This window comes from Coffea arabica, chromosome 2c, assembly GCF_036785885.1.
Source record: "Coffea arabica cultivar ET-39 chromosome 2c, Coffea Arabica ET-39 HiFi, whole genome shotgun sequence".
Lineage (NCBI taxonomy): Eukaryota > Viridiplantae > Streptophyta > Magnoliopsida > Gentianales > Rubiaceae > Coffea > Coffea arabica.
Genome location: NC_092312.1, coordinates 71,727,877 through 71,754,981, shown reverse-complemented (window position 1 = coordinate 71,754,981; position 27,105 = coordinate 71,727,877). Strand labels below are relative to the sequence as shown.

General features: G+C 35.1%; 3 protein-coding genes across 5 annotated transcripts; 1 reads left to right on the top strand and 2 right to left on the bottom strand.

Annotated features, from left to right (window-relative positions):
* Positions 1-1,253: 1,253 nt before the first annotated feature.
* LOC113727751 (eukaryotic translation initiation factor 3 subunit A) lies at positions 1,254-11,748 on the bottom strand. 3 transcript variants are annotated; one of them, XM_027252078.2, is made up of 15 exons: positions 11,431-11,748; positions 9,789-9,894; positions 9,217-9,692; positions 8,174-8,389; positions 7,683-8,051; positions 7,567-7,596; positions 6,758-6,985; positions 6,240-6,401; positions 5,212-5,433; positions 4,907-5,113; positions 4,623-4,829; positions 4,324-4,404; positions 3,193-3,394; positions 1,762-2,486; positions 1,254-1,544 (listed from the first exon to the last, which is right to left on the bottom strand). In XM_027252078.2, the coding sequence occupies exons 2-14, from the start codon at positions 9,835-9,837 to the stop codon at positions 2,071-2,073; spliced, it is 2,865 nt and encodes a 954-aa protein (XP_027107879.1). In that variant the 5' UTR covers positions 9,838-9,894; positions 11,431-11,748; the 3' UTR covers positions 1,254-1,544; positions 1,762-2,070. The 3 variants fall into 3 exon arrangements, with proteins under 3 accessions (XP_027107879.1, XP_027107877.1, XP_027107878.1); XM_027252076.2 differs by having other exon boundaries at positions 9,789-9,917; positions 11,431-11,747; XM_027252077.2 differs by having other exon boundaries at positions 1,254-1,529; positions 9,789-9,917; positions 11,431-11,747.
* Positions 11,749-17,725: 5,977 nt separating this feature from the next.
* On the top strand, positions 17,726-18,850 carry LOC140036046 (uncharacterized). Its single transcript, XM_072077314.1, has 2 exons — positions 17,726-18,262; positions 18,354-18,850. The coding sequence occupies exons 1-2, from the start codon at positions 17,914-17,916 to the stop codon at positions 18,653-18,655; spliced, it is 651 nt and encodes a 216-aa protein (XP_071933415.1). The 5' UTR covers positions 17,726-17,913; the 3' UTR covers positions 18,656-18,850.
* Positions 18,851-19,200: 350 nt separating this feature from the next.
* On the bottom strand, positions 19,201-22,495 carry LOC113727750 (uncharacterized). The gene is made up of 6 exons (XM_027252075.2): positions 22,123-22,495; positions 21,894-22,015; positions 21,703-21,793; positions 21,049-21,178; positions 20,875-20,945; positions 19,201-19,932 (listed from the first exon to the last, which is right to left on the bottom strand). Exons 1-6 carry the CDS (start codon positions 22,410-22,412, stop codon positions 19,434-19,436), a joined length of 1,203 nt encoding a protein of 400 aa, XP_027107876.1. The 5' UTR covers positions 22,413-22,495; the 3' UTR covers positions 19,201-19,433.
* Positions 22,496-27,105: the final 4,610 nt, after the last annotated feature.

Below are 27,105 nucleotides of genomic sequence, written 5' to 3'. Positions count from 1 at the left end.
CTACTAGTAATTACTGATTAAGACACATTCGATCTGCAACTTAAAAAAGATTAAAAAAAAATATCCGTAAAGTGACAGATATTTTTATCTTAAACTTAGATTTCTATAGAGACATATTCAACACTCATTCGTATTCCCTTAGTGATCGATCTCCAAATAATATAGTCAGCTTCAAATTCTTTGAAGTCAAAGGAAAAGAAATTAATATTACATAAATTCATAATCGACTTGTATGTTATACAAATTTTATAAGTCGAATCATAGGTCAATGGTTCACTGGCTTATTGAAAATTTTAACAATTGGAAAGTTGTTAACAGCTGAGACTCATTCTTTGCCTACTCATCAACAATTCAACATGTTCAACTCTTCATCAGATGATGATTTATTTAGATTGTGTTATCTGTTGCTTCTTCATTTTATGGTTTGATTATATGTTCGGAATTACAATTCTTGACTACAGTACTGACTAAATAAGAGACTGGCGAATCTGGTAAAACATTATTTCAATATATCCAAGCAAACATGTTATAACTATTAGGATTGGCTGAATGGCCAAGAAAGAACTTTTAGAGTTTTTACAGGATTCGAATCAATTCTGCGTCTGACAGTTGGATGTGGATAGAGGTGGAAGAGGACAAAAAGGGAAAAAAAATTCAAAAGAAATACACATATTATATCCTCCCCAACTCCAAAAATACAAATATGTCATGGTTACAGGAAACAAATATCCTCTCTTTTGAAAAGAAATTTTGTTCAAGGAAGCAAATATGTCATGGTTATAGGAGTCTATTCATCGCGCATAGATTTTAGGGGCATTGTGGCATAACCCTAGAGATGAAGTCGGGGCCTAAAAGATCAAATAAAACGGTATATAGATAAGTTAATCTCTTATGAATTACAAGATACTCCCTTAATTATTAAGAATTAAGGCATTCAACATTCAAAGGGAACCAGACTACTCAAGAATTTTACGCATCTTCATTTATTGAATCAGATATTGAATAAAGAATTAAGAAAATCAAAATAAACCAAAGATGTAATCCACGGAATCTTGCTTGGTGCTTACTAAGAACTTGAGTAAGGAGATTCAAAAGTAGTACACATGTTATATCCTCCCCAACTCCCAGAATACACACCTTAAACATTAAACAATACAATAAAGAAGTAGACCCCAGAACATTAAAAATTGTTTATTAATGATCACCCAAAAAAAAAAAATGAAAAACACAAGCACTCACAGCAAAAGATCGACTTTGGTTGTCAGCTTACGAAGCAAATTATTATTATGAAAAATAAGATAATGTAACTTCTTTATCATGAAGAAACAAACAGATTGAGAGTGATTGCACAGTGGACTAACACAGTCATAATAAATTGTGATAAATGCAAGTTTCATATCTTGCATTCACCAATCAGTGGCCGGAGATACCACTTCTGCATGATTTTTCATCAATACACCGTCGGCAGTCAGCATCGCTGCTGCATTCACGGTAATAACACGTCACTTCTGATAGCCCTCCTTGCATCTCTGAGACAGACAAAACTGCATGTTACATAGAAATATAGAATAATCAGATACAAAAATGTTTTCCTTCAGCCACGAAAAAGCCAAAAGAATTATTTCGATCTTTCCCGTCAAACCAAATAGACACAAAGGGGCAAATTGGAAATTATAAGATAGCACTAAAGGGGTTGGTCACACTAAAACTGTCGTGCTTTGTTATTAATATATAATAAAAGGTGGAAATTGGCTACTTTACCTCAAAATGCCTTCCAGCCCAGCAAGTCTCCCATAGATTTTCTACAGTATCACCAAGAGCATTTGAAGGAAATGCAGTTTGTCGATATTGAAAGGGAAAAGCGTAAAGAAGGGACAAACAAAGGATCTTTTGCCGAGAAGGGAAGGAACATTACTCAAGGAAAAAGCTAAATGCCTCTAAAAAGAGCCCAAAAAAAAAAAAACTCAAAATTAAGGGCAGCAGTTAGCCCTGAATTTAGTCTCCATTGGCGACCAATCTCCATGCTCAAAGAAATCGAGCTCTCAAAAGTTCTCCTGAATGCATTGTATTTTAACGTCTAGATGATGATGACCAGGAAGACCTTGAGCCGCTACCACCACCAAAACCATAAGTGGGGCGTCGATCATCACTGCGCCACCTGTCACTTGGTTGGGAGCGTTCATCTGCCCTTCCATTGCCCCACTGCATAGAATCTGGTGTAGGACCCTGCCCAGGATTGTCAAGCCGCTGCTTAAATTTAGGAACATACTTTCCAGGGGGTGGTCCTGCTGATGCTGCTGGAGCGGTAGCAGATGTTCTGGAGTCAGATCCACTTCCTCCACCATTCAGATCAGAATGTCTCGCAGGGCCCTCGCTTGATTTTCTCAGCCTTTCTTCTATTTCTTGTTCCCGTTGCCTCTGCTTTTCTGCTATACGATCTAACTTTGCTTGGTGCTCAGCTGCTTCCTTCTTTTGCCTCTCTGCCTCTGTATATATAAATGCAGAAATTCACAAATTGAATACACAAGCAAGTACACACACCTCAGATGAATAAAGGAGACGATTTAGGCATTCCCCTTTCTTATAAACTCCAAATCAACTTTAAGCTTCTCCGAAAAACTTATCATTCAAATAACAATAGAATCTTAAGTTGTAATTGTGGATAGATGAAAAGGGCAAAATTGTCACAAAAATGAATAAAAAAAATAAAAAAGAGGAGTATGTGAATGAAAATGGGACTGCAAAAACTCTCCTAAAAAAACCATATAGAAAAAAGTTTAACCTACAAAGCATAATTTCGAGATTTTAAGAAAACAGCTTTCAATTATAGTATTGCATGAGCTTGCAATGATTATAGAGTTATTCTGTAAGCAGTAGTACCGTGCCGATTATCACCAGAAATTGTCATTGCAACAAGAAGCATCAGATTATGACTGGCCCGCGCAGCTAATCTAGGCTGTTCTAAAAGTTAGAGATCAAGAAGCTTATATTTCCTCAGTAACAAGTTACTAAGCTTGGTATCCCCATATTAGTTTCTTCTTTAATTCCAGCCCATACATATATAGAAAAGCAACAGAAATACTCGAAGTAGAATGCCGTCACTTACACGAGTGTATATTAGCAAAACAAGATAGCATAATCATTCTTTTTAATTCTCAAACAAAACCACTGACTAAATGAAGGAGAGCCTACCTTCATGCTTACGAGCTTCCTCCTCTTCCTGCAATTTTTTCAGCCTTTGCTCTTCAGATTTCAAAAAGAACAACATCTTCCTCTTAATTTCCATCTCCTGTCTCCTCTGTTGGAGAATGTGATTGATCCTTTCTGCTCTCTCAGTTTTCAGCCTGTCATATTCTGTCTGCCGACGGTTCATGACTTTATCCTGGAACTGGTGCTGTACAGATAAGGTGAAATTTCAATACCAAGTTGACTGAAAATCAACACCAACATCTCTTCATAATGTAAGCCGTGTAGTTAAAAGTAACCGTGCTTAACCAACATATGATCAACTGAATAAAGTTTGCATTTCATTTCAAAATTCAAAAATTGCTGTTCACTTATGCAACCAGACAATGTTGAAAGGCACAAAGAAAACCTACAACAAATAAATAAGTGTAGTTGCTCATCCCTCGAAATCTACAATTTTACCTCCTCCTAAGAAGCTGGTAAACTTTTCATTCATACCATGCCTATCTTCATTATGCACCCAACTTTTTCAATTTCATTTGAACACAAGGACAACAGATAAATTTAATAGTGCTAAAGCGATATCGACAACCAATGACAACTTTCCAAGTCAATCTGGCCAAGGGTACTTATATACAGTGACATAGAAATGATGGATGTGATAGCAAGCTTTCAACTGGATTTAACAAAAAGTTTGGTGGCTGCCGGAGCAAGGTGCAAATTAAAGTGGAACATGGTCCACTAGACTAATTGCAGCATTCTCTGAAAACAAAAAGTAAAACGAAATAAGAAAGAGGCATATTGAAAATTATTGTAGCAACGTCATTTTCTCAATAGAAAACCACAATTCCAAATTTCAATTATCATGCCAATCAGAGACAAAAGAGGAGCCCATCTATCTGTATCGCAAATCAAGATTCTAACTGACTTGGCAAGGGTATTAAGAAAATTTGAAATAATACAATAACTTAAAGAGAAAGCAGAAATCAAATATGGAACACCACATTAGTCAATTCAAGGCAAATGCAAATTCTGAAATACTTAATATTTAACAGGAAATACTTTTCTACAAGAAAGCACATTTAAAAAGGTGAACAGATATTAATACACTTAATATGGGATTGAGGGGCTACAAACCTTATGTTCGAACATCCGCGCCAATCTTTTCTTCTCCTTGAGATCTCCATCATGGCGCTCTCTACTCAACTCAATTTCTTGCTAAAGCGGCACCGATTTAGTAAAATGTAAATTATGGCAATTGTGATAAGAAAATATGTTGCAAAGTAGAAACCAAAAAAAATGTTGCAAAGTTACAGTGCAGTAATACTTTAAAGCAAACAAAAATAGCAAAAAAGAGCCCTCAAAACAATTTAAGAAACTTAGGTATCAACAGCTGCCAACCATGGCAGCAGCAAATTGACAAATAAAAGCCATACCCGCTGTTCGCGTTCATGAAGGATCTTCTCTTCAATCAGACGATGTTGAAAGGCAGATTCAATTAAAAGGGCTGCTTCTTCTCTTTTTGCTCTTTCTAAAAAATCCATTGTCTTAACAAGCTTCTGCAATTTTTTTTCCATTTCCAATCTTTCTCTGAGTTGCTCACTCAGTGCCAACTCCATTAGAGTTTGCTTTGTCACTTTTTCCTGAAAATCAAACAATTGTGAATGATGTATTTTTTAACTCTCAGATGAGACATAGATGATAGTGACAATTGACTTACTCCCTCTAGGACAGGCTTCTTTCCCTTCTTTTTACTGCGCTTTTCAGCCTCCTGGAGTAATGCTTGTGCTTCTTCAAGTTCTCTCTCCTCTATTTCTTTAAGTATTCGTTGATTCTTCCTTTGTTCATACTCTGATGCAAGCCTCTTTTGTTCTGCCTCTTCAGTTAACTTTTGTAGTTTTAGCCTTTTAGTTTCCTCTTCCCGCTCCTTTAAAAAATCATTCATCCAAATTATTATTAAAAAAAAAGACAGGTAACTGTCAAGCATTAAAAACAAGCCAAAATGGTCTGAAGATTCATCCATACCATCTCCAAAAGTAGGCGTTCTTGTTCTTCCTTGCGTTTCTCAATAATTGACTTCCGAGCAAGAAGTCTCTTGTGCTCCTTTTCAACAGTCTCTGACAGACCTGGAAGCACAAGTCCGATTTTAGAAGCTTTCTCTTCTGGTCGGTGTATCATTGCCCTTGATTTATTCAATAACTCAGCCAAAAACATCAGTTGGCCCCGGAAGCCCTCAGCTTCGATATCCTGAAACCAAATTATCATTGTTGTTACCCAATTGGTAATTTGAAGATTCTACTTATTGCTCTTATGGACAACTCAGGCAATTGAGCCACAAAAAAAAAACAAAAAAAAAAACCTACTTTAGCATGAAGAAGCTGTAATAAGTAAGAACGAGGCAGTTGAAAATGGACAATCTCCAAATCCATGAATTCTTTAATTGGCTAGAACACTTAGAATGCAATGTGTTCTAGCTCTTGCATTATCCATCAAAACAAAATTAAAGTGAATAGCCACCAACTTGTTCCAAAAAAGAAACAACCATCTGGATACATGCACCAGTTTTCACTGATAAATCAAATTGCTGTCTGCATAGACCACCCTGATAGAAAGGCATTCAACTTCTTTTCCTGGCTACTCTGTAAAAGTAAATGTCCTAATACCCTATACAAAACAAAAGAAAATCAACCCAACAAGCTCAGAAGTGCCGCTGGACCGAGAAACTCATATTTCCAAAAGTCTAAATGCTGATCAAGAATGCCGCCAGACAAAACACAATTACCCTGTGTTTCTAGCTCACCCAAAAGGAGAAGCTAAATCAACTTGCACCTAGGTCTTGCTTAAGAGTTCTAAAAGCACGAAAAAAAAAATGCCAAACAAGAGACAGCTTGCTTTCTAAGCATCATGCATAATAAAATGTCCAGGAAGGCATTCCCAAATTCCATGTCTAAAAAATGAACAAATATCATATCTTTTGCACGCCAGTCAAAAAGAACTCTTTATAGGTCCAAAGTGGGAACTGGAAACTATTAGTCTTGTAAGAATCAACTCACCATGCTACTAAAAATAACAGCATTCTTTATGTGATCAATTTTCATGGAGAGAAAATTGTACTTGACAGCATCCATAGAAATTTTCTCCAAGAAGGAAAATTCAACAAAGGGAATCATCTTGCATAAGCTGTCAATTTTCATTGTCTGATACACTTCAGACACCTGAAATGCCAACACAAGATAAATGCTATTAGCAAGTGGGACAGCAATGCTGTCAAGAAGAGTCCCTACAAAGTCATTGAAAAAAAAATTCAAAGGGCTTATTGACCATTCTTTTGTGGCTATGCCAAGGTGGAGATTTTGTGCATTGACATGAAAAAAGAACAAAATGAACATCTATGGCAGTATGATTGGGCAAGAAACTTGTTATAGTTATACTATAAACAAATGCAAGGACAACCTCCTAAAGATTTGTCACACAGCAGAATAGCCTTCCAGATACTATACTATCTCAAAGACAAACTATAAGCTATGGATGGAGAAGCCAATCAATTAGAGGTTGAAACAAAAACATTCACCTGCTTCAGCAATCTCAGGGCAGCTAGTTTCTCCAGTGCAGAAACATATTGTGATAGCTGCACTTCTGGTAGAGAGGATGCTGAAGAAAGTTTACCACCAATCTTGGATATCTTGGACAACAACGGCTGTACTTTTGATGCAAGATCAAGAGGAAGAAACTCAAGCTCCAAAAGATAATAGAGGTCCTTTACTTCTGGCATTACACAGGACAGGATACCTTTGGAAGCCTGTCAATTTGTACAGAGGGAGGCAGGAAAAAAGACAATATCTAAGTGAGAGAAGAAAAGAAAGAAGATGCAATTTGCTTTTGAATCCCATAGAATTAAGGCACAAATCCATATAGGTTTGCAGTAATATAGAATCAACATCAGCAATAGAAACATTGAAGCAGCTCGTGGTTCCTATTATTCCCCAAGGGAAAAAGAAAAAATGAAAATTATGGTGGCTGGCAGACGTAGATTGTGCTTGATATAGTAAATACAGCACATCCTAAGTACTTTGCATTGTTCTGAAACCTATTCAATTATTCAGGCTGGCTTAAAGAAACCACCATAGGCCTCTGCATGATCAGGAACAAAGGCCTCAAACCAGCAATAGTCAGCTAGGAGGGGACATCATGCACTCACAGACAGCCAATGGCTAAACTATCTCTAAGCCCATAAATTCTCCTATTCAGGCTTCAGTCTAGGATCAGCTTGACCATCAAACTTGAGATCTTATCAAAATTGAAGCAACAAAAAAATGAAAATTTTGTTTAGGTATTTGGATTCAGGATTAAACTATACAAACCAAAGACTTCAGATCTTACCACTTCTGACAGAAGGGATGACCGTGAGAGCTGAAAGAAGAACAAAGAATCATGTTTAGAAATGAGGAACCATTTGAAAGATATAATGAACGTCATCAACTTTCAATGGCAATTACCACTTCTCTACCCTCAAGTTTAGGGTCAAGTATGAACCCTATGAGATTAGCCATCCTTGAGTTGCGTTCTTTTCCATTTTCTTGTTCCACATGAGATGTCCCATGCCCACGATTATAGGGAGGAACTGAGAGAGCAGCTAAGACCACAGCTGATGCAATTAATTGTAAATCCTTCTGAGTCAAGTTTTTATTGAAGCTTTTCTGAAAAGAAAAAAGCTTCAACCAAGCATAAGCATGATACAGATGGCTAGAGGACATCCAAAATATCTCTGTCAACTTGGCATAGTAAACAACCAGTAGAGATGGTTTTGGTTGCTTTTTGACCATGCACATTAGTCCATGTATATCTTCTACTGAACGAAATGCTTCCTGCAGAAAACCATTTCACAAAATAAGCAACATATAATAACCAGCAAGAGCACAGACCCCAGAGTGAAAACTGTGTAGTAAATGCATACTCTTGTCTGATCAGAAACAAACTAAGCACAAACCTGCCAGAGCTCAAGTTCTGTTGCAATTTTTAACTGCTCAAATCTCGTATCAAGATACAGTTGCAGGCTTTCAGGAGCAGATAGATCAGGACGGTCCCTTTGGTCCCTGTACTTGTTAAGGTTTACCAGATGGTTCCGGATTATCTCACACAAGCGACGAAACTCTGTCGTGCGTTTGTATTGTCTGCAGAACTGAAAAGCACGGTGTGCAGTCATCTACAAGACAAGACATGGAGTTACATAAGGACCTGCTGACTTTATATTCAACTTTAGAAGGAACAAAACACAGCACAAGCTAATATAAACCAAACTTCTCTCAGCTTTTATTAGCCTCGGAAAGTAGGTTTTAGAAAAGTTTAACCTCCAAATTCTGATGGCATTATTAGCTTAATGAAAGCATTGCTATCCTAGAAGTATTCCATCCATTTTCCATTGTATGACACCTTTCTTGCCTATCAACATCTATACCATAAGAGGAGCATGTGCAATTTTCTCCAGATTTCTTAAACTGCTCAACAAAATATAATTTCCCAAAATGATGCTTTAAAAATAGCTTTTACAAGCACATATCCAAAACTTTCAGCAATCCAATATTTTAAAAGTCCAAAAGTTATTTTCAAAAACACCTTGAGGATTGATTCTATTTTTTTTGTCCTTTTACATTACACATATATTTGCATAGGACTTCACACTGCCAATAATTATCTCAAACTGCAACTGGGGGGTGGGAAAGAAAAGAACTAGTGTCTGTGTGATCAACATCATTCCTTGCAACAAGGCAGAAGAGTGTTTGTCACTACCAAACAGCAGTTGTTATCAAACAAAGTACAACACAAAGTTTACCAAGACATTTGAAGTCTACCCCGCTCAGTAATTATTCTTGTAAAATGAAATCGCATACAGCCATGCCTCAAAGTTCAAGTTGCTACATGCTCAAATAAGCAGATTTAGCAAATTCTAAAACACAACAGGTTCACAGGTTTGTGCCAAAGAAGTTATTTACTCATATGTGCAATGCCAAGAGATGTTCAATAAGGCCATACCGCATAAAGTGCCTCCAACTTTGAATTGTTCCGTAATATTTCAAGCACTGTTCTGTAGGTTTCCCATAAGAATTTAAACCACGGTGTCACAAGCTCTCTGTCAGACCTATCCTTTCCCTTCTGGCCACTGACATAACTCAACATCAGATCTTCTGGCCTCCTATCAGCCTCTAGATCATCAACATCAAGGGCTTCTTCCAAGGCATCAGCCTGACTACGAGCCAGCTCAGCTCTCTCCGTAGAAAGATGCATAAAGTGCTTTATGACTTCTTCTAATGAGCTGACATTGACTTGCTGGCACATAATCCGATACTGGTTCAAGCCATCCTTGGCACCCTTACGCATTTCAACACAAAGCTCAATATATTTGAACATGATTCTTTCAAGCGTCTTAGTCCATGCCCTATATCTCCTTGAGGTGATAAGTCGATGAATGGTATCCCAGGCTTCTTGCTTCTGTCCGACATTTAACAACTCTAAAATGTAGAAATGTTAAATGAGGTTAGTTAAATCATAATCGGACCAAAAAAAAAGAAATGTAAGATAAGGATGAAATTAAGGCCACTATTTACCTTCAGCACGCTTCAAAGCATTCTCTGGCTTAGCAAATGCAGTCGTCATATTGATCAGTTGAAAAGTTTCACTTACTGAAAGTATGTGGCGTCAATCAACTCTGACCTGTTGCACAAGGCCAACAGTATCTATCAAAGAAAAAGAATATTATCGTCAAAAATCCAAAATATACGGAAAAAGTAGAAATAATATAGAGGGCTTGTCCTCGGTTGATTATCTTAGCTGATTATAGATTCTGATTTTGAATAATCTATTATTGTGATTTTCTCGTCTGCTTTTCTATTAGGTTTATAGATATTTTAATAGCCAAAAAAGTAAAACACATAAGTAACTAAAGAGTAGCATTTGTTGATTCTAATTATTCTTTTTAATCACTTTTCATAATCAGATTTTGCAAAATCTAAAGCAAATAAAAACAATGCCACAATGCAAATAGAAATATCGAACAAAACGAGCGAAAACCCAAAAAGAAGCAAAAGAAAAGAAAAAGCTGAGAAGAATCAACATGACATCTAGAACAGAATTTGGCTTAGCATCAGAGTCACCTAATAAATCAGTTTAACAACATAAATTACAAGTCCAAACAGATGAAGACTTCTCAAGAAAACAACAAATCTTAAGAGATACCTAAAGAACTTTGTAATAGATAAATGATGACTGTAACTCTCTCAAGCCATTGTCCTACCATTTTCTTTACTTTTTCACTCTTTACCCTCTTTCTGCTGCCAAGTACTGGCTTGCCTCTTTTATTTTATTTTGTTTTTCTTCCCATTGCTTACCTTTTTATTTTATTGTTTTTCTTTTTTGCCTTTTTTGTTCCCAAAAGAGGAACTATTCCATTCAGTGGTTCTTAGCACACACGAGAGCTTAGAAACAAACAAAGCTGGCACGATTTACAAAGTTAATGAGCCAATCTAAAATCCTTCACTGCTGCTTCAACTCTCCATTACAGCAAGACAAACTTTCAATGAGGACTGACTTATTACTGTGATATGTTATTACCGAATTCGAAAAGGTAATCCCACTAAATATATAAAGTCAAATGGGAGAAACTACATCCCCCGGGGCCCTCCTTGCATTCGTTGTTTCACACGAAGATAAGCCATTTCAAAGAAAACATAATCACTACAAATTATATTGCCTTAGCAATCCTAATACGTCATTTGGGACAAAAGTACCAATGCTGTAAAAGGTTTACTAGACCATATATTATGACTGGGTTATATGCATATGCAAGTTGATTCATACAACAGAAAAGTAATTATTACGTCCAAATTGTAGTATTTTCCTACATTGCCTAGAGCCTAATGTCGAAGCATCATTCAAATAATGAATTTAAACCACAACGGAAAAGAAAATCCAAAATATCAATAGAAAAATAAGTAACTTGGCAATGCGCACTCAAATCATCCATCATATAACAACAGCGATAATCATAATCACAATGCACGAATATATAATTCAGATGAAGTACAGCAAATCCGAATTAATTTTATTTCCAGATGTAGTTCTACTGAGCACGTAAAACCCGCGACTGATATAGACTTACTGAGAACGAGGAACTCCGCAGAGCAAAAAAAAAAGTTTATTTTCAATTTGCGCATGCGAAGGAAAGAGTTCAAAAACATAAAAGAAATTTACCTGAAAAGGTCAATGCGGCGGCGTTTGAGGAGGAGAGGACGTGTACGGCGATGAAGCGGTGGCGGAGAGAAGTGGAGGTGCTGTTTTGGCGGCAAACGAGGGAGACTTGCACGACGCGGCGATAAAGTGGCTAGGGTTTATTCGAGACTAAAGATGCATGCAAAGTTAACGCCTAGCGGTGGAATTTGTACCCAAGTCCTTAAGGATTCATCTGATTCAAACTTTAGCACTTTTTTGTTGGATAGTGTTAATTTACGCCCATCTTCTATTTTCCCAAATGCAAAATTCCCAAATCGTGAAAAACTACTTGATTAGAAAATATGTACATAAATAAGCGGTTAAAAAGCTGTTTATAGGAGGAGAGATGGGTTGGATGGTTCAAACAAAAAAATGTAAGTGAGAGATCCCGAATTTGAATACTACCATTTACACTACAAAAAAATAAGGCTATTGATAATTTGTGGTGCCTCAAAAATGCTTCCTTGAAAAAAAATTTCCATAAGATGTCATATACCACATTTCAATAAGATGTCATACTCTATTTCAAGGAAAGCATCTAGTTTCGACGAGAGTGAGATCATTGCAGTGGGTCCAATTTCTAATGGATTGTCAAAATGTATTGCCAAAATATGGGCGTCAATTCACAATGTAAATCTGCCAGAATGGACGAGAGTGAGATCATTGCAGCGGGTCCAATTTCTAATGGATTGTCAAAATGTATTGCCAAAATATAGGCGTCAATTCACAATGTAAATCTGCCAGAATGTACCCGTTCGTCAGTTCACAATGCAAGCATCTAGTTTCGATGAGAGTGAGATCGCTACGATGGAGTCTAATTTCTACTGGATTACTAAAATGTATTGTCAGAGTGTACTCGAGCGTCAGTTTGCAACGTAGATGTGTTAGAGGAGAAAACTCTAAAACTATTATGAAAAAAAAAAAGTTTTCCATTTGAGGGGTTGTTTGTGTTGGGGTTTCTAAGAATAGGTAGTTCGCATTTGCTGAATGCGAGCTCACAAAAATTTTTGATTTTGCAAAAATCTAAAAAAAAAAAAAATTGCTTTAGACCTCGCATTTGGCATCCAAACCTCCATCTTTGGACTTCTGAATCAGGTCCGACCACATCTGCGTTTCCATGTTTCCAATAAATTTCCACACACTTAACATGAATAGTTTGCAAAAAGCGTATAAATGCATGTAAAAATTAGTACTAATATGTCTGAAACTGAAGTCCAGGGGAGGAGAGCTGTACAGACTTGCGAAGTGCTGCGAGGATAATGGATGGCATCGGAGATTAGAACTTTCCATTTGCCATCGATCATTAAAGCACGGTGATCCAACGTAACATTGGCAGCGAATGATGCCAAAATGGCAGAAAGAAAAACAATTATGAATAGGAACAACACCATTGTTGTTGTTCCTCTCATTTTCTGCAAATTTAGCTCCTTCGTTCTACTATCTTTTTTTTTTTGGTTTAAAAAAAATGCTAGTAGTTCGACTTGGAGGATATTCAAATGGTAAGTAATTAATACTAATAAATTGAAATTTTAATGGCGGGTATAAATTTTAGTAGTAGAAGTAGACGGCTTTAAGAAGGGAATGGGGAGGAAACAGAGGAGTGAAGGCAGGCAGCTATAGTGAGCGGGGAAGGTTGCCTGACCTCGCATCTGACAAATGTGAGGTCTAAAGCAATTTTTTTTTTTAGATTTTTTCAAAATCAGAAATCATATATATATATATATATATATATATATAATAAAGTTGTATCCTCATTCTTATCCTTTCATGTTTTCTCTTTCCTACGTGGTTTAACAAGACGATTAGTAGTTTCCTAATAGGATTCTTAATAAATCATATATATATATATATATATATATATATAATAAAGTCGTATCCTCATTTTTATCCTTTCATGTTTTCTCTTTCCTACGTGGTTTAACGAGATGGCAAGTAGTTTCCTAATAGGATTCTTAATAAATCATATATATATATATATATATATATATATATATATAACAAAGTCGTATCCTCATCTTATCCTTTCATGTTTTCTCTTTCCTACGTGGTTTAACGAGTCGGCAAGTAGTTTCCTAATAGAATTCTTAATAAATTTTATATAATAAAGTTATATGCTCATTCTTATCCCTTCATATTTTCTCTTACCTACGTAGCTTAACGAGACGGCAAGTAGTTTTCTAATAGGATTCTTAATAAATTTTATTACTAAGTGCGTTATCAAGACATAGTGCATAGCACGGAATTTATGGAAAAGAAAAGTTAATTGAATCCAATAAAATTTCACAAATCATATATAGTCCCTCCGTCCCGAAATAATTGTCGCACTTCGGGAGTTATGTTTATTTTCAACAGTGTCTGGATTTCAAACGATTTTGGTGTAACTTCCAGCAATGCCCCTATCTAGTTTCTATGGAGCAGCGTAACTTATTGACTATTAGAATGATAATGGAGTGGTGACAGACCTGTGGGACCCATGTTTCAACAATGTCTCAGCCGCTTTTTTGGAATGTTCCTTGCACGACCATTGTTTCCATTTGCTGTGAAACTCACGCATATCAAGTGCAATCCTTGTAATTTTTTAGGACCCATCAAAATCTTAAAAGAATCTGTTATATTTAAGGGTATGAGATGGAAATGGGGGAAAGTTTTTATTGTCAATTGTGGTAAGTGACATTAATTTTGGGACAGATCAAAAAGGAAAGTATGACACTTTCAATGGGACGGAGGGAGTATATAATAAAGTCGTATTCTCATTCTTATTTTTTCATGTTTTCTCTTTTCTACGTGATTTAACGAGACGGCAAGTAGTTTGCTAATAGGATTCTTAATAAATTTTATATAATAAAATCGTATTCTCATTCTTATCCTTTCATATTTTCTCTTACTTACGTGACTTAACGAGACGACAAGTAGTTTCCTAATAGGAGTCTTAATAAATTTTATTATTAAGTGCGTTATCAAGACATAGTGCATAGCACGAAATTTATGGAAAAGAAAAAGTTAATTGAATCCAATAAAATTTCATAAATTTGAATTCATCGATTTCAATGACCTCTCTTCACGATGTCAAGTTTTTACATTCTTATCAGGTATAATGTAATAAGTTAATAGGGTAAATACTACTTTTATAAATACTACTTTTAATTTTATTTATTTGAAAGTAGTGATTCCTAGATAACTATATGTGTTATACTTATTCATTTGTGTGTAATATAGATGTGTTGGGAAGACTTTCTAAAGTGAGACCAAGTTATGAAGTTTTGAAAAGTAATGGAACTGTAAAAAAAACGAGATATTGCAATTACTAATAAAAGGTACTTGCTGAATTTTTTTTAATTTAGTCTACTAAATAAATTAGTTATACTATGAAGATCAGGTCATATTCTTATTTGAACAATTAATTTTGAGTAATTTCTATTCAAGTATTAATTTTGAGTACTTTACATTGATGTGGTGAAAACATTAATGTCACGTTATAGGGAACAACATCGAATCAGTTCGATGATGAGACTAGTTTTGTGTCTGATCAACCATTAGTGTTGGTGATCTCTTCACTGACAGTTAAACAATTCAGAGGTAATGACATAAACATCAGTGAATTTCTCTTAATAAACATATTGTTATTTCTTTTCAGTAGCATTCTTAATGGATCTCACAATAAATTGTTACTCAGATTCATACTATCTGTCATCAACAACTCCCATACGAGTATATATGAATCTAAATATTTCTGAAGTTGCAGATTATTTGAATTGGTAAAGCTATATATCTTTATTAAATGTTTGTTTAATATTTTCATATATATTGTATATAAGTAATTAAGATAAGATTGTTATTAGCATTCATAGCACTGCTCCTCAAACTATTGAGGTTTTACATCCTCAAAAACGCGAGAAGCTATACAACAACTAATGTTCAAGAATTGAAAATTATTATCAGAAATATATCAGATAATGGCCAGTGTTCAAACAAAGGTACAATTAAAGTTACAAGTTACAATTATAGCACATTAGTTTTCACAATTAAAAATATTAATTATTTAAATTGACTGCTTAAATTGGTCATTTCTCTAGGAATTGGTTTACACTTCCAAAGTGACAATTCTAAAAGTTGATTTCAATAGTCAACTGCACTACAAAGCATGTCCAAAATGTCAGAGAAAAGTGACATTAGAAAGATCTAATTTTGTGTGCAATGCTTGCAACCAAAATGTGGAGTATCCTAAATTGAGGTATGTTGTAGGTGTTAACTTTTTTATCATTTTAATTGCTACAATATCTACATAAACATAACTTTTAGAATATGTATATTTATACAGATATATGTTAAAAGCCTTGGCAAGTGATGCAAACCAGTAGTGCTTGGTTTGTTATATTTGATCAAGAGGCTAAAAGAATAATAGAACACAAACTTTCTTTTGTTTTTGAAGAATTTAACAAGGTAAACTTATATCTAATGTTTTAAAATATTTTTAATAATAATAGACAATCCGACACTTATTTTAGCCATTGAATATTCTAACAAAAAAAATCTATTATGCATTTCATTTTCAAGAAGGATTTAGCAATGAAATCGTGTCATCAATAATAAATAAGATCATGTGGAAATCTTTTGTGTTTCAAATCAAGTTGAACAATTACAATCTGGAATAAGATAGTAATAGATTTATAGTGACTAGATGGTTCTACTGTAATTTCGAGAGGGAAACGCATTTCATGCTTTCACAGGTAATGTGCAATAAATTTCTCTTATATTTCACATATTATATCTCACATAATATTTTTGCCTTTAATTTTGATAAATCATTATCAGATTAGTAGAATCAACAACCAATACCAACCTGAAGCATCTTCTTCCCAGATCCCAATTAGTATAACAGATGATTCTAATCAACAACATTTCAATACACTTCATATGAATCATTCATCAGACGGTTCAACAAAAACCACAGAGGAAGGGAATCCTCATAAAAAGATTTGCATGAGAAGGTAGATTTAATATACTATTTTACTTTCTTAAATTATAATCTTTACGTATTGTTATACACAAACTTAAATGCGATAAATCATTTATTTTTTTATACTTAGTTATCCTGCTTTGCTATCATGCAGTGATAATGGAAAATCAATAAATGCTGATTTACACGGACAAATCAAGGAGAATGTTCAAACAGAAGAAAAACAAAAACAAGTTTCTGAAGAGTAGAATATTATTTGATACTATTTACTGCACTTTTTATTTATTTTCAAGTTTTTAAATGCTATGGTATTGTTGAATGCTATTTTTTCTATTTTTTAATTATTATTCACTGAATTAAATGTTCAAATTTATATTATAAGAATACTTTATATTACAATGCGCACATAATAATATACTTAAGACAAGTTATAATAAATTATACATTAAATTTATATTTTATATCGACATTTTTATAAAATTAACTAAATAATTTATTATTTTTCGATGATTCCCGTTCAACGAACGGGTACAAAACTAGTTCAATAATAAATCGCATTTGCCGAATGCGAACATCACTTAGACAGAATGCTACACTCAAAAAGCCTCGTTTGTAGAAAAATTTTAAATTTCATCATAAATTTAGAAATTCTGCTGTGTTAGAGTGTACCTGATCATCAATTCATAATATAGATCTATCTAATTTCGATGAGAGTGAAATTGATACGATTCGATCCAATTCCTACTGGATCGTCAGAATGTACTCGGACGTCAGTTTGTGACATAGTTTTTCAAAAAAATAAAAGATACCCGTTTAATTTCCCTAACTTATATAGGGTTGCCTGGTCTAATTGCAAGAGGCAATATTGAAACCAACACAACAAATATAGATCTTATCAAGGTTTTAAAATCGAATTTAAATTGGGGCAATTTAGAAGCCATAGATCAGATCATATCTACTATCAAAGAATTAAAACTCTACTAAAAATATTAAAAATCAATATCTGTTTATTTGTAGTTTATAGTTCATGATCTATTTATTTGTGAGTTTATAGTCATGAAAACATATATGAATAGATTTAGAAAATGAAATGTTAGGCAAGCAAACAAATTTCTTCAATTAATGTATATAACAGTTGTGCTCTTCCCACCCGTTGAAAACAAACTGAGAGATTTTATAGCTATGATCAATCGCCATCTTAACAGATTGGCATATTTTGCCGTGGTAATTCTTTAAAAATGTGCGTAAGAAGAGTTCTAACGAGTAATTATTTATCACTAACCGGAAAACCCACCTTCCCTTCCCTTCTTCACTCACCCCACTCTCCCCCACTTCCATCTTTACACGGAAAGAAACTGCACATAGATAACAATGCCCACTCAAGTTGCTCAGAACCAAGGCAGCAGCATATTGGCAATGAACACCTAGAACCTTGACAATTGTACGCCTGTTGTCCTGGATAAAACTTCTTTCACATAACTCCATCCACGCAAATAATCAGCTTATCCATGTCTCTGCTTAAAGTGAAACTTAAGTTACTCATCCTGTTGTTGAGAAAAAGGAAACCCGAGTCTAGGGAGAAAAATTCTGGGCATTGCAGCAAGGGAAAAGGGTGGTCGAAAACCAAAAGCTTTCTGTCGAAGCATATTGGCTCAGTTTTCTCCGAAGCTTTAGGTAACGAGTCACAAGAGATGTTGAGCATCTCCCAGGAACAGGAAGGAAAGCATGATAGGATTGACCGTTCTACAACTAAGGAACATTCGGAAGGACAAGGGATTGCACCAAACGATCAAGAAGTCCATGGTAGACGAGGAGAAGTCTTTGGTGAAAGAAGTTTGCAGCAGTCAGTTAATGCTGGTAAGCCCTCAAGTTTCATATCTTCTTACATCACCAAATGCAAATGGAAATCGAATGAAGTATACAAATACTGACACTGGTTTATCGATAGGCAATAGTTTTTCTGGTAGTTTTGCCACCAATGTCAATCTTTCAGGGGAACAGGAGAGGTCAAAGCAATTGGCTCGAATTCCAAGCAGGAGATGTAGCAGTCACAAGAAGCGTAGGCACGCAAAGTTGAAGCTAAAGAAAGGCATCCAACAGGGTAAAGAAAGTGAAGAAGAAGATGAAGAAAGCGGAGGAATTGAATTGTGCAAGAAGAAGATTCTAATGGGAAGAAAGTGCCGGCCCCTCAACAAATCAGGCACACTTCAGTATGATGAAAATGGCATTCTGTTGCCAGAAGTACCATAAGTAGTGCTCAACATCCTTCTTGCACGTTATGTAATTAGGGAATTGAATCCGCTTCATAGTCCTTACGCCCAACAATATTGTGAGCTAGACTTTCTTGCATGTTATGAAATAGCATCCGCCGAATGGTCCTCGTACCACTTCCAGAACAGAGACTCATTTCTCCAGCCGGCCGAAGCATCTGCAATGCTCTTCTATTTCTGTGTTCATATTCGTTTTAACGCAGTTAGGAAAAAAAAAAAAAAAAGAACTTGCACATTCCAACCTCTAGTTGTGCTTGGCCCATTTGCACATAATAACAGCAAATACATACGCTCCTCCATACTCACTGTAGCTTCGGAACTTACTAGAAGCACTCCTGTTAAATTTGATTCACCTAGTTTGCATGGAAGGCAACTTTAATTTACTTTTACATGTAGCTTCCACGTATCTGCTTCAACAGAAACTTTTCTGTCCAAAGTGGCCATCTCAAGTACTGATGGCCCCATGCAAATAATTTAGTTGAACAAGCTAAATCCAGGCCATAGATCATTTCTACAGTGGTCACATGGAAAAAATTTGGAAGTAAGAGCAAGTTGTCTGTACAAATACACTGCCAATATCACATTAGTGAAGCAAACAGATTTTGACAAACTATCCTTTTAATAATAGAAACCAGCTAAAGAAAATACCAAGTCCTGATAACGATTTCAAGTAGCAAATCCGACATAAGAGCCCTGGTGTTTACCAAACGCAAGCAAGCAATAACACACATAACACATGCAGCTACAAAGTTTTCTAATTATAGCTTCAAAGGTTTCAAACCAAGGGATGCACGAAGTCTATTTGCCTCTGCAATCTCTGGATCTGGATGGTCAGTTCCATCATCCTTCTTCTTCTCCTTCTCTTTCTTCTTCTTTGGCTCATCCCGAGTGGTACTATCATCAGGTCCATCCCCACGCCTTCTGGGACTGGCACTGCTGCGAGCATGTCTCTTACGACGCTCTTCATCACGGTCCTTGCGATCTCTACTTCTACTTCGGCTCCTTGAGTGACTTCTACGCCGGCCACGATCCCTGTCTCTCCTATCACGTTCCCTACCTTCTCTTTCACGTTCTCTCTCCCGACCATATTCCTTATCTTCTCTCAGGCGATGGCGGTCCCTATCCCTCTCCCGCTCTCGATCCCTATCTCTATCTCGTCCCCTGCCACGATCCCTGTCATAGTCTCTATCTCTATCATAGTCCCGATCTCGATCATAATCTCGATCCCTATCATAGTCTCGGTCATAATCTCGATCCCTGGAAACACAATTTAAATTAGAAACATTGGCCAAGCAAGAACATCACAACTGTTGATCAAAAACTCTAAAGGCAAAACTATACATGTTACTTTCACTAAATTATAGTTACTGGAAGTTTCAGTATCATAAAAGTAAGCATAGAGAAATATTTGTTGCTCGGTAATTTTTTTTCTTAATGCCTTCACAGACCTGAGATCCATTAGTCATTAGTGGATTGCTTCTTTTATAAATACCTCCCTTTTTTATCCTTGGTATGTGGAGAAGAAAAATTAAACCAAAAAAAAAAAAGAAAACAAATCATAGTGAGGTAGAATTAGGAAGAGAACAAACAGCAGAAATGTAAAAACAATTGAAAAGGGAAAAAAGATTAAGAAGTTAATAGAAATGGGAGCACTTGCATTCCAGTAATTATAAAGATGTATGACCCATCATACTTCTCACTGCACACTGTCAGTGCAGAGAAACCTGGCAGGATCATGAAAAATTGTTCTAGGAAGCTGTTTTGAAGCCATGATGGGGAACCAAAATCCACAGCACTGGCAACACCCTTTATTATATTATATTTAAACATGGACGGTACAATCTACTATGTGCACGTGTGCATGTGGTACAGCAATTCTCATGACAGCTTCCACTAGAAAATAGCTAAGACTAAGAATAATACTCTATTGAGAAAGCTGTCAGATATTCAAACGCATCATCTAGCAATATCTTAAAACTGACAGAAAAATAGTACACATCAAGCTTATGCCAAATACTTGTGCAAAATGGGAATGAGCATTCCACACCATCAAGCTCAAGTACATTTGACTTTAAGATGCAGGTAAGAATAAATTCTGCCATGTTCCAACAGAGCCAAAAACTGAGGAGTACTAATAACCAAAATTTCTCCCCAAGCCATGATGAAAAGGGAACAGAAGTAAAGAGCAACAAGAACAACCTGTATCTATGACTGTCTCGTCTTCTATCCCGATCTCTTTCCCTTGTTGGACTACGCCCGCGGTAGTAATCCTGTTTCCCAAAGAAAAACCAAGCATATGAAAGTTAGGAGACACTTTCAAATTTCAAATGCAAACATATTTTCTCTCAACAAAAATCAAGCTAAAGAATGGACCTTCTCATGATCCCCATCATCTGACCCTGCAGCTAGTTGGTCGTCTTCATCCTTTTCTTCCTCTTCCTCAAAATCATCTTCCAGAGCACTTCTTCTAGGTTCTAAAGAACCTAAGGCTTCAAGAGTCCACCTGGCAGTAAAACAAGAATATGCAAGTTAAGAGCAGAAAATCACGATAAACCCCAGGCTCCCCTGCCCCACGGGCCCCGGGGGGGTGTTGTTGGTGGGAACCATATCCTAAGTTGGAGTTTGTAAACAGAAAGTCCAGATCCACTTGAATAACCAATCAATCCCACCCACCTACAAATTTATCTGCACTGGAGCCGCCATAATCATTGGAATTCATATATAATCCAAACAAGAATTCATTTGAACATGTTGATTCTTCATTATACCAAACATGTACAGAAAGATTTCCCCAATTTTAGTTCTATCTAGTAGTAAAATGCTCCCTCTTCAATTCTAAGCATTCATACAATTTCCTGCAGAACTCAGTGATGTTCAACAACCACATGATGGAGTGTGAATAAGATTGTGCAATCACTTTATATCCCATTCGCCATGCACTTACATATTGTTCTAGTCACCAATCACATATGTTCTCAAACATGTAATACACAATTCACATTTGGGACAATATAGATAGAACCTAACCTTTTCTTGATACGGGGCAATGAAATATCACACGAGTAATCTGTTGTCAAAAGTTCATCAATGAACTCGTCCACATGAGTCAAACCGAATCCTGAAACGAATCAACAAACACAGCTAAGCAAGAAAGACCCCAAACTTTGAACTAAATTAGATTGGGGGAAAAAACCCTAGAAAGAGCTCAATTTACTTACTTCCATCATTCGTTTTTTGCCTGAGCTTTCTATAATCATTATACAAGGGCTCCAAATACCGATAAACATCAATATCTGTCCCTGTCAATCTCAAATAGAATGCTCCAAGAACACGGACATATCTGCTCAAACAAAATTGTAAATTTCCCAAATCAACGAAAAGGTATTCTACCAAAATTTTCAAGAAAAACAAAAGAAACTGAACAAATACCAATTAACAAAAACCCACTTGTAATCTTCGTTCTTGATGAACTCGACAACAATCTCTTTGTCAGGTTGAATTTGGAGCATTTTGGTGACAAGGCAAATGAAAGGAGTGGGTTTGCGACTGCCGCCGTAGGTCCCGCCGAGGTGGTCGAGCTCCATTGCTTTATCGACTAGGGTTTCGGCCGTAAGACCGAAGCATTGCTCCTTCCAGTAGGTGTTTTGGTAAATCTTGGACCGGACAATCTTCTCCACCAGATTTTGAGGATTCGTCCCCCTTATGCTCTTCGCCGACGGGTCCGTCCGGTTCGCCATCTTTCCAGCCTCAACGATGTTGGAGCCAGAGGATTTTGAGAAGATGGTAGGTTTAACAAGAGTTGTTCTACATTATCAAAAAAAAAAAAAAAAAAACCAAGAGTTGTTCTTTAAAGTACTAAAAGAACATCATTCAAAAATCTGTCTTCTAGGGTAATTTGGTTAGTGTTTTACCACGTAATCCTCCGTAATTTAAAAGAATAAATCTTATATACACTAACGATACGTACATTATCATCGTTAGATCCATAATACATATGCAAAAATTGAATTTTAAATTCAAATTTTATATCGTTATCATTCATCCAACGTAAAAATATTCATCTAATTTAAAAACGTATATATAACTTGTCTATAATTTGGGTTAAGGTGTTACCGTTAGTTTTTTCATTAATCCTTTAAAACTAACAATTAATATTAAAGATTTAAAATCAAACTAATAAATTGATAAATTCACCTTTTCACTACTTTTTTTCCATGTTTTTCTTTTTTTTTCTTTTCTTTTTCTCTTTTTTTTCGAAAGAAAAGTGGTGATTTTGAAAACTTATACTTTGATTTACAAAATCTTAATTTTCTCCAAATACAAAAGAAATGGAAAGGAAACAAAAAAGATGGAAGGGAAATATAAAACAAACAAATAAGAAACAAAAAAAATACCTAATCTTTTTTTTTACTACAAATACCATTATAGGTTTTTTAGCCAAATTTTAATGGTATTTTTTATTTTTTATTTATCTATTTTTTATTTTTATTTCTTATATTGTATATTTAGAGGGAAAAAATAAGTAATGAAAGAGTAAATTTATCAAATTATTAGTTTGATTTTGACTTTTTACTATTGACCATTAGTTTTAAGCGATGACACGCTAACTTAAATCATAAGGGAGTTGTATATAAGTATTTAAACTATTGGAGGTTATGTGATAAAATACCAAACTACATGGGGTCAAAGATAATTTATCCTTTCTTTTATGATCTGTTTGATAACTGAATTCAACACTCAAAGTTTATGGATTCAAATCTTAACATGTTTAACTAAAAATAGAACATCTTAATTAACTAAGTAGAGTGATAAGCTATTCATTTATCATTTAATGTGATACACACTCAAATGTATCAAATTTAGTATTTAACAATTCAATAATTAAACGGATTCAGATTTCAGACTTCAGATTTCATATTTTACGTCCCAGTTTTCAAATTTCAATTTTATCAAACGTTGGATTAAACTTGTATACAATAATAGTTTTGGATTAAACGTTGGATGACACGCTAACTTAAATCATAAGGGAGTTGTATATAAGTATTTAAACTATTGGAGGTTATGTGATAAAATACCAAACTACATGGGGTCAAAGATAATTTATCCTTTCTTTTATGATCTGTTTGAATACTGAATTCAACACTCAAAGTTAATGGATTCAAATCTTAACATATTTAAATACGTTTAATAACTAAAAATAGAATATCTTAATTAACTAAGTATAGTGATAAACTATTCATTTATCATTTAATGTGATACACACTCAAATGTATCAAATTTAATATTTAACAATTCAGTAATTTAACGGATTCAGATTTCAGACTTCAGATTTCATATTTTACGTCCCAGTTTTCAAATTTCAATTTTATCAAATGTTGGATTAAACTTGTATACAATAATAGTTTCGGACTAGAGCTGCTTATGATCGGGTATCCAAATCTAACAACTGGATAAAAAATCATATAATAACCACCCCCATGGTCATAGTTGTTTCTGGATACCTACATGGACTCAAACCAATATTTAAGTTAGAAAGATTATGTTTTAATAATAAATAATTAAAAACTAATTAGAAGTGTAAAAAAATCATTATTAATTCATCATTCATTAATAATGATCACATAACATAACCATCAATCCTCGCATATTTACATTGCAAACAAGTTTTTAAAATAAAATTTGTTTATTACAACAAAAAATAAAAATTTACATAATTTAATAGATCCAACAAGTTAACAACCTTACACCGTTGAAATAATAAAGTACCTCATTTCGAACATGAAAATTTGATGAAAGATGGTTAGGTTTTCCTCCATTAATTTTAGTTTTAATGAATAAATTTATAAGTTTACCTTTATATATCAAGTGGGTCAAGCACCCGTGGGTTACCCAAAAGAAAAAAAAATGTGAACCACAACCCGACCCTATAAAACCCGAACCATAATCCACCTCTCTCATAAGTGGATTGGTTACCTAAGATTTTCTGGATCGAGACAAGTTGATTTCCTCCATTTTTTTGGTTTTTCGACTCAATTTGAACAACCTTAGTTTGGATAGCAAGGTTTTTTAAAATATTATTCTACTTGCATCATAAACATATGTTCCCATCACAATTCTTTTATATTTTTAATTATTTTTTATTTCACATATATTACATCACAAAGAAGTACTACAATAATTAATCTTAATAATATTTCGAATAATAATTTATCCAAATACACTAGCTCACATAAATGCACGTCCCCTAATCCCAAATTGAATTTGAAATATGTGCACGCATCCATGGCTGCTAATATATATATATAATCCCAACATCATATTCGTCTAGAAGAAAAAACAAAAGTTGCGTTTTCATTATGATCTTATAGAATGACAATTACTTAAATATGTTGGTATCACCCGAAAAGCCAAGGCAAGCCAAGTTTTACTACAATTACTTGAAGCATTAAACTTGGCGGACCCAATTTTCAAAGACCCAATGGCCCGAATTGTACTATACCATCTCACCAAGTGGTATGGCATAATTTAGGCCATTAAATCTTTAAAAACCAGGTCTACCTAAATGTGAGTCTTACTTGAAATGCATTGGATAACATCCTTTTTCAATTGGGTATAGCTTTGACTATTCCTATATAACATCAATGTGTATAAGATTAATCTGGATCTTTTTTTAATTTATTCAATTTTGGCTTGTATATTATTCAAGCCCAACGCCTATCTCTTTGAGTTTGATTTAATTTTCGAAATTTGAATATTCATATTCGCCTTAGCTGCTGCTATTTGAGTTTTAATCTTATTTTTATACAAGCTATGTGTTCTTTTTTTTAGGGGGGTATGAAAGGGATATAATATTACTAACTACTTAAAGATACAATTCTTGGAAGAAAAAAGCCTCAACAATCTAGATCTTTTTTTTTGTCAGCAACGATACATTTGTATAACCTACTCTATCCTAATCTAGCAACAATCCTAATCTAAGGAAGCTGTTGTAGGGACTAGTGGATATACAGACCCGACTAAATCAAGGGAGTGTTATGGTACAATTCTTAGATTTTTTCCGCTGCTGCTGAAATTTGAACCCTCACCAACAGTCCAAGGAGAGACCCTCCCTGGTGGCCACTGAGTCATTGGCCCAGTGGTTCAACAATCTAGATCCATTAGATAGGAAAGTTCTACGGGTTTATTAGTCAAAAACACAAAAGTCTTCAGCAGTTTCAGCTCTCTTTTTAGCCAGAAAGTCCGCACACTGATTTGCTTCTCTGAAAATATGCTTAATAGTAATTGAGTGGAAGGTCCTCGTGATGGTCCTGCAATCATAAACAATTGATGCAAAAAGCTGTGTTAGATCATTTTTACTGTTTACTAAAGCCACTATAATTTTTGCATCCAATTCAACTTGGAGATTTGTGATTTTAAGGCCCTTTGCCAAATTGAGACCATCTCTTAGTGCCCGAAGCTCAGCCACAATGTTGGCAGTGTTGGAAGCTCTGCCGACATTCCTGTGGAAGCCTCCAACCCATTCTCCATCATAGTTGCGAGTGATACCACCTGCCCTAGCTGGACCTGGACTACCAATAGTTGATCCATTTGCATTTAGTTTGCAAACTCATGGAGGGGGAGGAGTCCATCCCACCAAAATTTACTCTTTTAACTTTTATCCCTTCAGTTCTAGGTCCCAGGTGAAGGAATTGCACTAGCAATTGCATTAGAGAATGAATGGTTATTATAGTATTGGTTATCAAACAAACTCCTATTTTTATGATTCCAAAGCGTCCAACAGGAAAAGGCAACTAAAGTACCCTAAGGAATTCTAAAGAAGGGGGAGATGCCCATATTTAAGCATGCTCTTTTCAACCAAGAGCAGACACTCTCTCTGGTCTTTGATTGGAGTGAGATTGGCAGATTTAGCTCTTGCCAAAAAAATTTTGACCCTCCACAAAAGGTGCAAGGTATTCTCCAATTCATGGTTACAGAAATGGCAGCCTTCCTCCTCGACAATTTTCCTCTTAAAATAAAGAGGTTAGCTTTAGTGAGAATTTTATCCTGGCAAGCAACCCACAAGAAATGTTACACTCAACTGTTTGCTAACACTTTTCAAACCCATGAAATATCTTCCTTAATCACATCTTTGGATTTTTCATTCTCAAATAGATGAACACTGGATTTTAAAGAGCACTAACTCTTAAAGTCAGCTTTCCAAGAGATTTGAGTCTTGAACATCTGACATCTGACTTTTAGGAGTAACTTTAATGATATTTATGATATAATCAAGAAGCTCAAAGGAAATACAATCAAAATTTCATGAACTCCTATCACCAAAGAGAGAGGAAATAGTGAGGGAATCCTCTCCAAATTGAAGTGGACCAGAAACTAGGCTCCTTAGATGACCAAGAAAAGTCCAATCTTCCAACCAAATCCTAGCATGTTTAC

Excerpts from the sequence above, each read along its gene's own strand:
- LOC113727751 (XM_027252078.2), bottom strand. The coding sequence starts at position 9,837 with ATGACGACTGCATTTGCTAAGCCAGAGAATGCTTTGAAGCGTGCTGAA. Across the intron at positions 8,052-8,173 it reads CAGAACTTGAGCTCTGGCAG|GAAGCATTTCGTTCAGTAGA; the intron begins GTTTGTGCTTAG and ends GGTTTTCTGCAG. Across the intron at positions 6,986-7,566 it reads CATCCCTTCTGTCAGAAGTG|GCTTCCAAAGGTATCCTGTC; the intron begins GTAAGATCTGAA and ends ACAAATTGACAG.
- LOC140036046 (XM_072077314.1), top strand. The coding sequence starts at position 17,914 with ATGTCTCTGCTTAAAGTGAAACTTAAGTTACTCATCCTGTTGTTGAGA. Across the intron at positions 18,263-18,353 it reads GCAGCAGTCAGTTAATGCTG|GCAATAGTTTTTCTGGTAGT; the intron begins GTAAGCCCTCAA and ends GTTTATCGATAG.
- LOC113727750 (XM_027252075.2), bottom strand. The coding sequence starts at position 22,412 with ATGGCGAACCGGACGGACCCGTCGGCGAAGAGCATAAGGGGGACGAAT. Across the intron at positions 21,794-21,893 it reads GCAAAAAACGAATGATGGAA|GATTCGGTTTGACTCATGTG; the intron begins GTAAGTAAATTG and ends GATTCGTTTCAG. Across the intron at positions 20,946-21,048 it reads ATGATGGGGATCATGAGAAG|GATTACTACCGCGGGCGTAG; the intron begins GTCCATTCTTTA and ends TTTGGGAAACAG.